This window comes from Mytilus trossulus, chromosome 5 (genome assembly GCF_036588685.1).
Source record: "Mytilus trossulus isolate FHL-02 chromosome 5, PNRI_Mtr1.1.1.hap1, whole genome shotgun sequence".
Classification (NCBI taxonomy): domain Eukaryota; kingdom Metazoa; phylum Mollusca; class Bivalvia; order Mytilida; family Mytilidae; genus Mytilus; species Mytilus trossulus.
This window is the reverse complement of record NC_086377.1, coordinates 24,202,025-24,214,144: the sequence shown is the minus strand read 5'-3', so window position 1 is coordinate 24,214,144 and position 12,120 is coordinate 24,202,025. Positions and strand designations below refer to the sequence as shown.

Genomic DNA, 12,120 nt, shown 5'->3' with positions numbered 1-12,120 from the left:
TGGAAAGGTGTTCCAAATAGATTGACGAATTTATAAGGATTATTAAGCCGCTATGCGTTCTGTGTATGATATTTTGTATTTTGTTGTTTTGTTGAAAATCGTTGTCTAATTGAAAAATATTCCAACTCTCAGTATTTTCAATATAATGATACTGGATATAACATATATATAGAACTTGCATTCCTGTATAAAGAATTGAAATACACAGACAGAAAAAAAACATCCGAGTTTTATATTTAATGTCTCTAAAAGTATCACAGGTAGTCAACATTGGTTTACGGCACCTTTAAAATGTTGAGATGCTGTGAATTTTACAACAAGAAAACAGGCGTACTGTAAAATCCATATATTAGATGATCTAGAAAAGAAGAATGACAAATAAGGATAGTCAGTAAGAACAACATTTGCCATCATGTTTATTATCTTTTTACTCCACTTAGGATCTGCTATATGTGAGTAAAATATTTCATCCTCATTGTCATCTGTTTTGTTGTATAACATAGTTTTTTTTACATCAACTCGAATGTGTTTTTCATCAATTTGTTTTCGAATGGATAGCCATTAGGATTGACTCGCACATTTTTATTTCCTCTACTCAAATGCATTAATCAGAGCTATTTACATATCAAAATAACTATGATTAGTATCCCGTTATTCTTAATTTTGTTAATTATGCATGCCGTCATTATCCAAAGTTATATTTCAAATAATTCGCAACTAACGGGTTCATGAAGCCATTTCACAAGTTTTTTTATTTCCGCTTTTGCATGCCTCTGTTGTTATAGTTTCCATATGAAAAGCATCTATCCCAAATTTGTCAATGAAGAGTTGAACGACTTTAATTTTTCCATTTTTACACGCAGATATTAAAGAAGATTCAATATCGAAAATGTCGTTATCATATACTGCTAACATCCATTTTACTAAATCAGTCTGTCCACTCGCACTGGCTTCAATGAGACTTAATCTCATGTCAAACGTTTCATAAGAATACAGTTGAAGCAGCCATTGTGCCACATCTGTGTGACCATTTCTACAGGCATTCAGCATAGAAGAATTTAAATCGAAAACCGACCGTGCTAATTTTAAATCCAAGAATGGTTCCAAGAACGAAAAACGATTAGGACAAAGAGAATATTTATAAAACAGCCATTGCACAACTGCAAAGACTCCACTTGAAGAAGCATTGTTCATAGCGACTTTTGTGTCAAAAGTTATATGAGGGAAGTCTGTTATTAACATATTTACCATTTCGAATGACCCACTGCTAAATGCATTATGTATACACGACTCGTTTACAAGATTTCGGTATTTACACGTATGAAGCAAATATTTCATGCTATCAATGTCTCCCTTTCTACATATATTATGCAAAGTTTCTTGTATGTCAATTAAGTAATGGTGTATGTTTTTCAGAATCCATAAGACTAGACCATTTCGTCCGTTTGTATAGCTCTTTTTTAATATTGATGTAAAATCTACAGTATTGATGTCAACCTTCATGAACAAATACTTGATTACTTCATTAGTAATATATGTTGAATGCATGCATGACATACTTCGACAATTTGTGGAATGTATACACCATCGAGTATCTAAGATAGTATGTATTGTATCAACAGCCAAGTGTTGGTCTAGTCCAACCATTACTGTGAAAAAGATGTAAATCATTAATGTCTCATTTCCTTCTTTCTTACAAGCACTAATGATGATATTCTGCAGATCAGTTTGCGAATTCCTACACTGAAAAAATGCCAAAACAAATATTTCTGTGTTTGTTGGACTGACCGCAACACTTAAAATTCTCCGGAAATCAAAAGAGGCTACACCAAATGTTAGAACTAACAATTTCATTAAAGTTACCATTCCTTTACTGCATACAGTTTCCATAACAACTTGTATATCCGATGAAGTAAAGTGACATCGGTTTAAGAGCAACAGTATTATTTCCCCACAACTTTGTTCTGTTGATAAATAGTTGTCACAATGCTGGTGTATTGCTGAGCTTACTTGTAATAAATCGGGATCAAAATTGTCTAACAACCAAGTAATATTTTTGATGTCGCCAGATTTACAAGCCTGATTCAAAAGTAATTGAAAGTCGATGATACTAGGCGAAGAAAACGAAATAAGAAATTTTAAAACTTCAAAATGTTTATATGTTATACCTTCGTTTTCACAAAGCTCTTTCATTGCTACTGATATTCTGAGTGATTCTCCATACTTATCATCAAGGATTTTTACAGCTTCCAAATTACCATGGCAACAAGCTTTAATAAAGATCTCATTGGCCTCCTTGATGTCAATTAGTTTTAAAAACTCAAATAAAAACAGGAACGTTTCATCATTATTTCCGCGGAGTGCTTCTTATATGGCCGAAAAGAAATTAAGAAGATTGTTGTCAACTATTCTAATGAACCACTTCACCTCTTCTATAGAGCTTAATCGACAGACACTATCAAACACTGACTTGATGTCGACCAATCTACTCCCATACGCTTCAAAAATACATAATTGAACTTCTAACTGATCAACCTCTTCGCTCGAATATATTCTGCATATCTGATCAATGTCAGATCGATCTAATTCAAAATTCTGAATTAAGAATATAACAACTGACATTCTTAGATCTGAAACATTTTTGATAACTTTCTTAAAGCTAATTGGAAAATTTATCTTTCCAAATACCCATTTAAGTACGGAAATAGCACTATACTTGTATGCATTTATGAATACTGACTCCAAAGTGAGATTGGAAAATTCGTACTGACGATCCATCCATTTAACAAATTCTACATTGTCATTGCTACATGTCTTTTCCAAAATATATGGTATATCAAACAATATTGGATCAAAAGTCTGTAACAACCACACTGGTATGCTATCAGCATTAGTTCTGTTTCTAAATATACCCAAAATGCAATTCATTAGCATATTCATATCAAAAATGTTAGTGTCATATGTACATAATAATTTCTTAAGCGAATCGAAGTCTTGTGACACAAGCAATGTTTCCAATGCTGTGTGTAAATGTAGGAATTCGTTTTTTCTATTTTGAAATAACACATTGAATAACACTTGAGTATATATTTGTTTTTTCATACAGGACAATTTCAACATATCATTTATTCTATATCTATTTTGAGAATCTTGAAGGTACCATTTAATTAAAAGTTCGCAATCATTTTCGTCCATAAATAATTCTTCTCGTTCCAAAGCCAGTAAAATATCCCTCGAATTAAAATACTTTCGATCTATTATTTCGGTAAGATATCTTATTACTGATATGGGACCATAAGTGATTGCTTCTTCCATGATGGCCCTAAAATTCAACTTTTCAATATCGTAGTTTTTACATAACCATTGAACGGCTTCCCAGTTTCTGTTTTTAAGTGCGATGTTCATTGCATCTACAATGTTTAAACTTCTATATTTTTCAAATATCATCTGCATTAAATTTTCATCACCGCATGAACACACCTTTTCAAAAATGACGTTTACAGCTTTCTCTATATCTATCTTTTCTATCAAAAATCTTAAACAATCATTATTTCCATATTGTAACTCCTCTTCTATTAAATTGGTCACTGTTAATGTCTTGTAAAATTCTGTATCATATATCAATTTCAATGCGCATAATTTTTTGTGTATCCATTTGTGTTTTTTCCATGCTGTGTGAAATATTTCTGTTTGTGTTTTTCTCATAATCCATTCAACCATGTTTAAATTTTCATCGAACTTTTCAGCAATGTTTAATACAATTTCTACAGTTGGACATGAATAATCGGTTACAAGATACTTTACGAAATCAAAACACGCATCTGTCCTCTGATAAGCATATGTAGTATATCTTGCTATTCCTAATAATACTTCCTTCGCACCAAAATAGTTATCTGTGTTATCCATTAAAATTCTACATGTGTTAAACTCAGAACGAGACAGTGCATAGTACATTGCAGTGTCTAAATTATTTATTTTAGTCCTAAAGTTATTCAAAAGAAACAAAACTACTTTTCCAGAGTCCTTTAAATGTTCATCTTGGAAAGAAGAAGATGCTACGGGAGATTCAACGCGCCCGCATATACATGCCGCTAGCAATGCTTTTGAAACATTGAATTCTTTTTGAGGGAAGTTACTGAAAAACCATTGAACTATGGAAGATGCTCCTTTTGCACAAGCATAGTAGAAAATAAAAGGAACGTCAATTATAGGATCATATTGTCTGTATTCTTTAAAAAAGAGTTCTACTAAAGATGTATCGTTTGCATTAATCACCTTTTCTAATATATGGTTACTGTCAATCAAATTGTCAGTCAAAAAAGTATGCGACAGCAGCTTTATTGCTGCAATTTTTCTATCGATGTTAAATCCGCATTTTAAATCGAAATCATAGTACCCGATAAGTTGTTCATCTAATCTGATCTTGTTCTTCTTTGCAAACTTCAATATCATCTTTAGTTTAATGCTATCTAAGTATACACATGATTGTAAAATAGCTTCTGTAAAGCATTGTTCGTGAGTTATGTTTATGTAGCTAGTTTTATAAATGTTCAAGTCTTGTTCGATCAATTTAAGAATATGACGAATTGTATCGTTATTATCTGCATATTTTATGGAATACTTAAGCAAACAAGTTAGAAATGTTACCGATGTTCGTTTAGATGTTTTAAAATATACTCCTAGAATTTGTTCGTTGAATCTTCTATATCCAATCTCTGAATCTAAATTGCGTAATCTGCAGAACATTTCACATTTGGATAACATATATTCCTTAAGGATTTCATCAAGAAAATACCGGTCAGCGTTTCGTAAAATTCTAGATGAGCAGAACCTTTCCATAAATGTTTGCGGGGAATCGTTATTTTGTAACTCAGCAATAATCTTGTGTGCCAACAATTTAAAGTCCTCTGTTCTGAATACCAGTGTTATTTCATTTTCCAATCCAGGTTGTGTCATATTTTCGTCAAGGCGACCAATTTCTAAGATAAAATCGATGTGTAATAAAGGTATCAAATTTTTGGCTTCAATATCCTTATATGACAATAAAACCCCCTCAAATATGCTCCGGTGTTGGAATGAGTATGTACCATTAGGATTTATCCTTAGATATCTCATGGTCAGCTGTCCTAATGGTCGGCGAATATTTTGGGTAGTAAACTCCTTTTTACGATATATCAATTCGTGTATTTTGTTAAATGTTTGTAATTTTATGTCTTGAAGATCCAGCAAATCTTCGTTTAAGGCCATATAAACCAAAATAGTGTACTGCAATGCTTCTTCTTCGTTACTATTTCCAGCCGTTCGGAGGCTTTCTATCTCATTGCAAAGAGATTGTGTAGGGTGCTTGAAAAATCCTACGCCTTGTTGTGTAAATTCCCTATTTGACGTAAAAAGATAGCAGGATTGAGGATAACCCTTCAGCGGGTTTACGTCTGTTTTTGCTATTTCATATGTTTCCATCAAGCTTAAAGAGATTGGCACTGATTGATCTGAACTATGTTTATCTTTTAATAAATACTCAGTTGACGCGATGCGTATTTTATTGCTTTTACAGTATTTTAGCAGACATTCTCTCCTTTGTTCTTCATCCATTTCAATGTCAGCCGAATCTAAATTAATAAATCTAGACTTTTGAAATACCCTTTGTCTGTTGATTATATCTGAAACTTGAGTATTAGATTTAATAGTATTTCTTAGAGTGAAGATAACTTTTACACATCCTTGGACAATCGTCGAATAAATTTTGTCAAAAATGTTTTCATCTTCTGCATTAAAAATGCAATTAGATTTCCCAAAAACATCATCAAGAACAACAATTAAACTATCATCGTGATTGATTATGTCATTCCATTCAGAAATGTTATCTAATTGAATCCCACAGTACATTTCATGACCAGCAGAAAACCTACGTAATATTTCTAAACTGTTTCGGGATTTACCTGATCCTGCAGTTCCAGTGATTACTGTGATGCCTTTTGCCTCTAGGTCATCCAGGGCAATGGGTATTACGTCTGTTTCCACAAATGTGTCTTCTGATGAGTAGCACTTAATCATGTTTTGTGTATCTTCTACAAAAAGAAAACGAATATGATTATTTTATTTTTTTCAATCAAAATTACACGTGTTTGATAAAAAGCTAATTTTGTTATATCTTATTTGAATTTAAAGTGAAATAAGTCTCTTTTGCAAGATACAAAACATATTTTTGCATTGTTTAATACACATGGTCGTTTAAATATTTTCTTTTCAATTTAAGGTTTCAGCAAAATTTTGTATTTAATTGAATTCTTGTGCTAAATATAAAACATGACTGACATTTACCAAATTGTCCCTTCATATTAAACCCGAACACATTTTTTTAATTTTACACATTACATCAACGAATTAACGAATTAGTAATTAACATGAAAGAAAATAAACTTGACTCAAAAGAAGTCAATCTAAACAATCATAAGCGTTTGATCTGTTCTTTGATGATCTAAAATAAAGATGGAGTACTAGATGATATATGTATTTGATGATAAAATGTCATTATAGAAGTTGTCCTTCCACCCTTTTCCAAAACTATGGGCATCATGCTCACGGCAAACAGTGATGGGTTTATAGTTACTGTATGTACATACTTTCAGGTATGTTAATCAAGTAATCAAGTAAAAATGCTATGTACTTCAAAAGTTCGTTCAGATAGTACGCAATCTAAGGTCCATTCCTCTAACAATGATATAAAGTAGAATCACAAAAATACTGAACATCGAGAAAAATTCAAAACGGGAAGTCAAATGGCAAAATCAAAAGCTCAAACACATCAAACCAAAGAATAATAACTGTCAAAGTTTTATACTTGTATTTCCAATTCTAAACTTCAACACAGATTGAAAAAAAATAGATCAATGTTTCATTACATAAATGAAAACGTCGATATACATATCCTGTTCTTGGTTAAGCAAGTATTAATAACAATTCTACTGTTGTGTGATGCTTGGTGCTTGTTCACTTGATATAACTTTAAAAAAATATATATAGAGAGAGAAGTTACACGACTAGTAACACACGTAGGCAGGGTCTGCTTACACTTTTGGAACACCTGAGGTCACCACCACTTTTCTCGGTTGTTAAGTGTTACTCCATCTTCACATTTGTGTGTATTAATAGAAGTGGGACATTTTAAGACGAATCGTATCTGTATCTGATACGTTGACGTATATGAACGTATCCATTGGTTATTGTCAAAATACATGAAGCAATCGAGAAATGGGAAAACAGCTGCAAAAATAGTGATAGAGATATTACTATTTTTGGTCTCTTTCATTTTTACTACCTGATTTTTTTTCTTTAAATGATATAGGGCATGCTATTCCTTGAATTTTTTACAGATGCGCAGGTTTGTCTGTACTCAGAGTAAATTTTGAGGTGAAAAAACTGCCATTTTAGCCAAAGAGTTCACATGCACCTTAAAAAGAGATTTTCTTTTTTAAATTTAAAAACAAAAAAAAATACTCACTTGTTCCCTATGATGTGCTACCATTCATTGTTTACAGAAAGTCCCAAACAACCTTTTATATTCCAAAAACCCTCGTGCTGAGTCAGCGCACCATAGACGGTGTACTTAAATTTGTCCACATTTATTTTTATATAAACCAGTATCTTAATTTATAATTTTGCCTTAAGAAAACCAATGCTGGCATTGCATGTAATAATACTCTATTTACCAAGCACCAAAATATCAAATATGAGAGTACAAGCGAAAGGGTATGGATTTTCTATAAAATTTCCATATGTTAAGCATTGAATAATCGCAAGGGTTCATAATCCTAAGATATCGAATGTTTATATAAAATCGATCAACATAAAACAAAATGGCAATACAAATAGAGTATTAATGACATAAATTAAAACCTCTAATATAACAAAAAAAAACCATTTAAATTTGTACATTTAAACACGTAAATAATAAAATTTAAGCAATAACCAATTATAGATACGCTCAGATACGTCAACGTATCAGATACGGATACGATAAGTCTTTACATGTCCCACTTCTACTAGAGTATTGTTAATCTATTGTCTTTTTCGGGATTGGTATGTCATTGCGTAAAAGAACTTTTTTTTACGCCATGACTTAAAATAAAAAAGACTAACAGACAAACAATAGTACACATGACATAACATAGAAAACTAAAGAAATAAACAAAACGAACCCCATTTAAAACTAGGGGTGATCTCGGTGTTCCGAAATGGTAAGCAGATCCTGCTCAATATGTGGTACCCGTCTTGTTGCTTATAAGATATCAAATCCGGTAAATAGTCTAATTGGATAGGTCAAATTTATTAAAGGAAAAGAGATTGTAGTTACGACGTGAGAAACATATCCGATATCATTTGTGAAACAGTTACTAGTATGCCATAACGGTCATAACTCGTGATGGCGTTCGTAAAATTTAGAGAAGAGACGATAACAATTTCACCATTTGGAACTCTTGATTTAATAGCTTCCTTGTGAGCAACAACCCACTATCAAGAAAATCATGATAGGAAATGCAAGCACGGGAATATCATATCAATTGGGAGATGCATACACCGTATGCAGGTGTTGCTGGAATGTGCTACTTAGAAATGGAAATGTCACAATTGGAAAGCTGAAATCATCTCTTTTGTCATAAAGTTCTGTTTTCAATCGACTCTCATTGTCAATTTCTAGATGTAAGTCAAGATATGATGCCGACTTAATTATATCTGTAGTATCCTTTCTCTCTGTTCAATGGGATAGATGCATTCGACATAGTCAAAAAATTTTGAATTATTTAGTGAAAGAACATCATCTTTATAGCGGACAGTAGAGTTAAAGAACATTGCTAACTTCTTGTCTGTCTTTCTCAGTAGTATCTGTAAGAAGTCAGCCTCATAATAATAAAAAAAAACAAGTCGGCAAGAAGAGGGGCACAGTAAGTTCCCATTGGAATGCCGATAGTCTGTTGAAAAAACACGTTCGCCGACCGTAACAAATATGTTGTCAATTTAGAAACTTTAAACATTTTCCTGGCTATTTCAATATAAAACACTTACCTAAAAGTTTTCTTTTTCGTCTCTGTTGGTCTGAAAATTTAAAGATTTAGAACGTTAATTTTTTAATTTACTGTGGTTTTGAACTTGCTGAATCATTCCCTTTGATATATTTGTCAATATTGTTGTCAATTTAATGGAACTATTGATTCATTGGTCGTCTGATTTTGGGTTAACTTGAAGAAATACATTTTGCTTGGGGCACATTCATTACAAAGACAACACCCGGTTAGAGAGTGATAAATTTTAAAACAGCATCCATTGACAATTACAATATCCTGTAAAACTTAAACTACAACAACTTTTGAATTTACCAGATATAAAGTAATACACGAGTTTAAGATAGTTTATTTTCTTTTTGTCAGTAAAACACACATGAATTAGAATAACTAAACCTTCTTAAAGTGCTTCCTGTATGTCATGTCTTTAATGTTGTCAAAACATATTTAGAACTAATTAAAATATTTTTTAACGCAAATTTGGAATACATAAATGGTTATAACTAATGCAACGATAATTTGATTGGAAGAAAAATCCAGCTTATATGTACATATATTTTGCAATACTTTTATAAACATTACCAAGGGTTAGCTTTGAATTTGGTTCATTGATATTTTTTGAAGTGCTGTCTGTACAGATTGTTCCACCATGGCCGGTATGTTACTGTTAAAGGATTGTTCTATCTTGAAAGGTATTCCCACCATAATGTCGTCTAATTTCTAAATTAAAAAACACAACTTACAATATCAGATTTTCAAATATCTTGGTCTCGGGCATTCCTGAAGAGAATTTTCTTGTCGGAATACGCATCAAGTGCAGACATTTTTTTCCTCAAAAAGGGAAGAGGGACTTACAAGATCGACGTTTTTTTCGAAAAATGAACCCCTAATCGCTAAGGGATAATTAATAAACTGGATATCACAGATGAATTCACAAAGGTACATGTATGGTCAAGGTCCGTTGTTTTAGAGGAGAAATAAAAAAAAGTTCAAACCGAAGACGAAAGTCAAGTGATGTATAATTAATCACGTCGACATTAGCTTTATATTAGCTTATGAAAGAGGGTGTATTAATTACAAAAATCCTTTTAGATTACCTTCCCACGTTTTGTAAAATTTTAATTTCAAACTAAATTTTCTACTTTTAAGTCCATAAACACATTCGTTAATTATTTAAAGCCCAAAGAAATGGATTTAAATATATATATACCAACAATGCCTTTTGTGATACTTCTTTTGTCAAATTTGAAATGCTTATCCAAATGCATAATATTACCTTCTCTAGTCGGTTTTCCTTATTAATCTGCTCTAACAACAGATTTTGATACTGAATACACAGGGTTTCGTCAAGTGGGCGTTTACAAGCGTCAGAAAAAGTTTGCTTGGTAAGGACTTCATTTTTACAAACTCTGGCAATCTGCATTATTCCCGATTCAATGTTGGATATTTGTACTTCATAATCAGCGTCAGATAGCCTTCCGGCGCTTGCGTGTCCTATGTATTGATTTCGTATACCAATAAGAATATCGATTGCTTTTCGAAGTGGACAGCACTGTTCTATTATAAATTTAGTGAGATTGTATCCAAGTTCACTAACATCAATGCCACACGATGCTGACACAGTACAAATTAAATCACTAGGTGAAATTCGATGAAGCGGACAGGGCAAAACGGGCAAGTTAAACATAAACCTCCATTCATCAAGATCAAGAGATTGAAATCTATCTGTCTTAGGAAAAATGTAACCAAGATGACATTGACAACATCGCATGTTCCTTTCTCTAAGATGATAAATGTGGTGTTTGTTTTTATTCAGGAAATCTTCAAATGATTGCGATGGTAGATCCAAACAGCTATACCAGAAAACATCATGACAAAAGTTCACCAGTAAGAATCTTATTAACGTTATATCTAGGGTATCCGTTTTAATGCCCGATTTTGGCTTCGCACAACAAAAGTCTCCTTTTTTACCTGAAAGATGACAGGGTTTCCTTTTATACTGATCAAAAAGGATTTCCAGTTGTACCAAATAGAGAACACGCTTTGAGGGAAGAACATATCCTTGGGTACACTGACAACAAGTTATACTTGTACCGTAACTTAAATGGTAGATTTCGTGTTGATGTCGATCAATAAAATCCTCAAACGAAACATTCTTCAATTTTAAATGGAGTTCTAGAAGATCCACAAATGATGTCTTTGTATTATCTAATATCAGTGTAGATCCTCTGTAAAAGTTCTCTCGTTCTTTATTAGCCATGTTCCAGTCACATGGTATTGAGTCCGGCGAAATTCAGGTAATACTGTATTACTCTTTGTTATACCAAACTGAAATACAGATGCATAAATAATGTAGTCGTAACTGGAATCGAGAGTTGAAATTGAAAACAAAAACATTTGAGCTATATATCATGTTTGCAGACATTATTTTATATAGATAATTAGACCGTTGGTTTTCCCGTTTGAATGATTTTACACTAGTTTTTGGGGCCCTGTATAGCTTGTTGTTCGGTGTGAGTCAACCCTCTGTGTTAAAGACCGTACTTTGACCTATGATAATTTTCTGGTAGATTGTGACTTGAAAGAAGATTTGTCTCATTGGCACACATACCACATCTTGCTATATTATCAGAGACAAATTAAGATTTATGTTTTACAGGAATCAAAAATGGGTTGTACGCAAAGGACATATTAAATACTAGTAAACTCGTCCTACATCAGACATATTAAGTTATGGTTGTCAAGTATTGCGATCTGAAAGTGAATGTAATTTAACACGATTGTGTTTTCCTCAATAAATATTGCTAATTAAAGTATAATAAGGCAACGAAACGAGAACGAAACGTTTCAGTTCTTTTTAATAAAACACAAAAAGCGACACATACATGTAACCGTATGCCAATAACTGCAGAAAAGTACGTTTCCCAATTGGTGTGGTCACATTTCAATAGTTTACGTTATCAAACTTTTGAAACCAAATCGTTATCATAACATATAGTTTGTAAGATATCTCATATGATTTAAAGATAAATAATACAAAGAAAATTTTATTAGATATCTT

The 12,120-nt window shown here is 32.3% G+C and overlaps 1 protein-coding gene across 1 annotated transcript; it reads right to left on the bottom strand.

Annotated features, from left to right (window-relative positions):
• Positions 1-230: 230 nt before the first annotated feature.
• On the bottom strand, positions 231-10,549 carry LOC134718679 (uncharacterized). Its single transcript, XM_063581336.1, has 3 exons — positions 10,336-10,549; positions 9,064-9,093; positions 231-6,068 (listed from the first exon to the last, which is right to left on the bottom strand). Exon 3 carries the CDS (start codon positions 6,052-6,054, stop codon positions 2,368-2,370), a length of 3,687 nt encoding a protein of 1,228 aa, XP_063437406.1. The 5' UTR covers positions 6,055-6,068; positions 9,064-9,093; positions 10,336-10,549; the 3' UTR covers positions 231-2,367.
• Positions 10,550-12,120: the final 1,571 nt, after the last annotated feature.

Bases quoted from the DNA above. Each gene is read 5' to 3' on its own strand.
- LOC134718679 (XM_063581336.1), bottom strand. From the start codon at position 6,054: ATGATTAAGTGCTACTCATCAGAAGACACATTTGTGGAAACAGACGTA.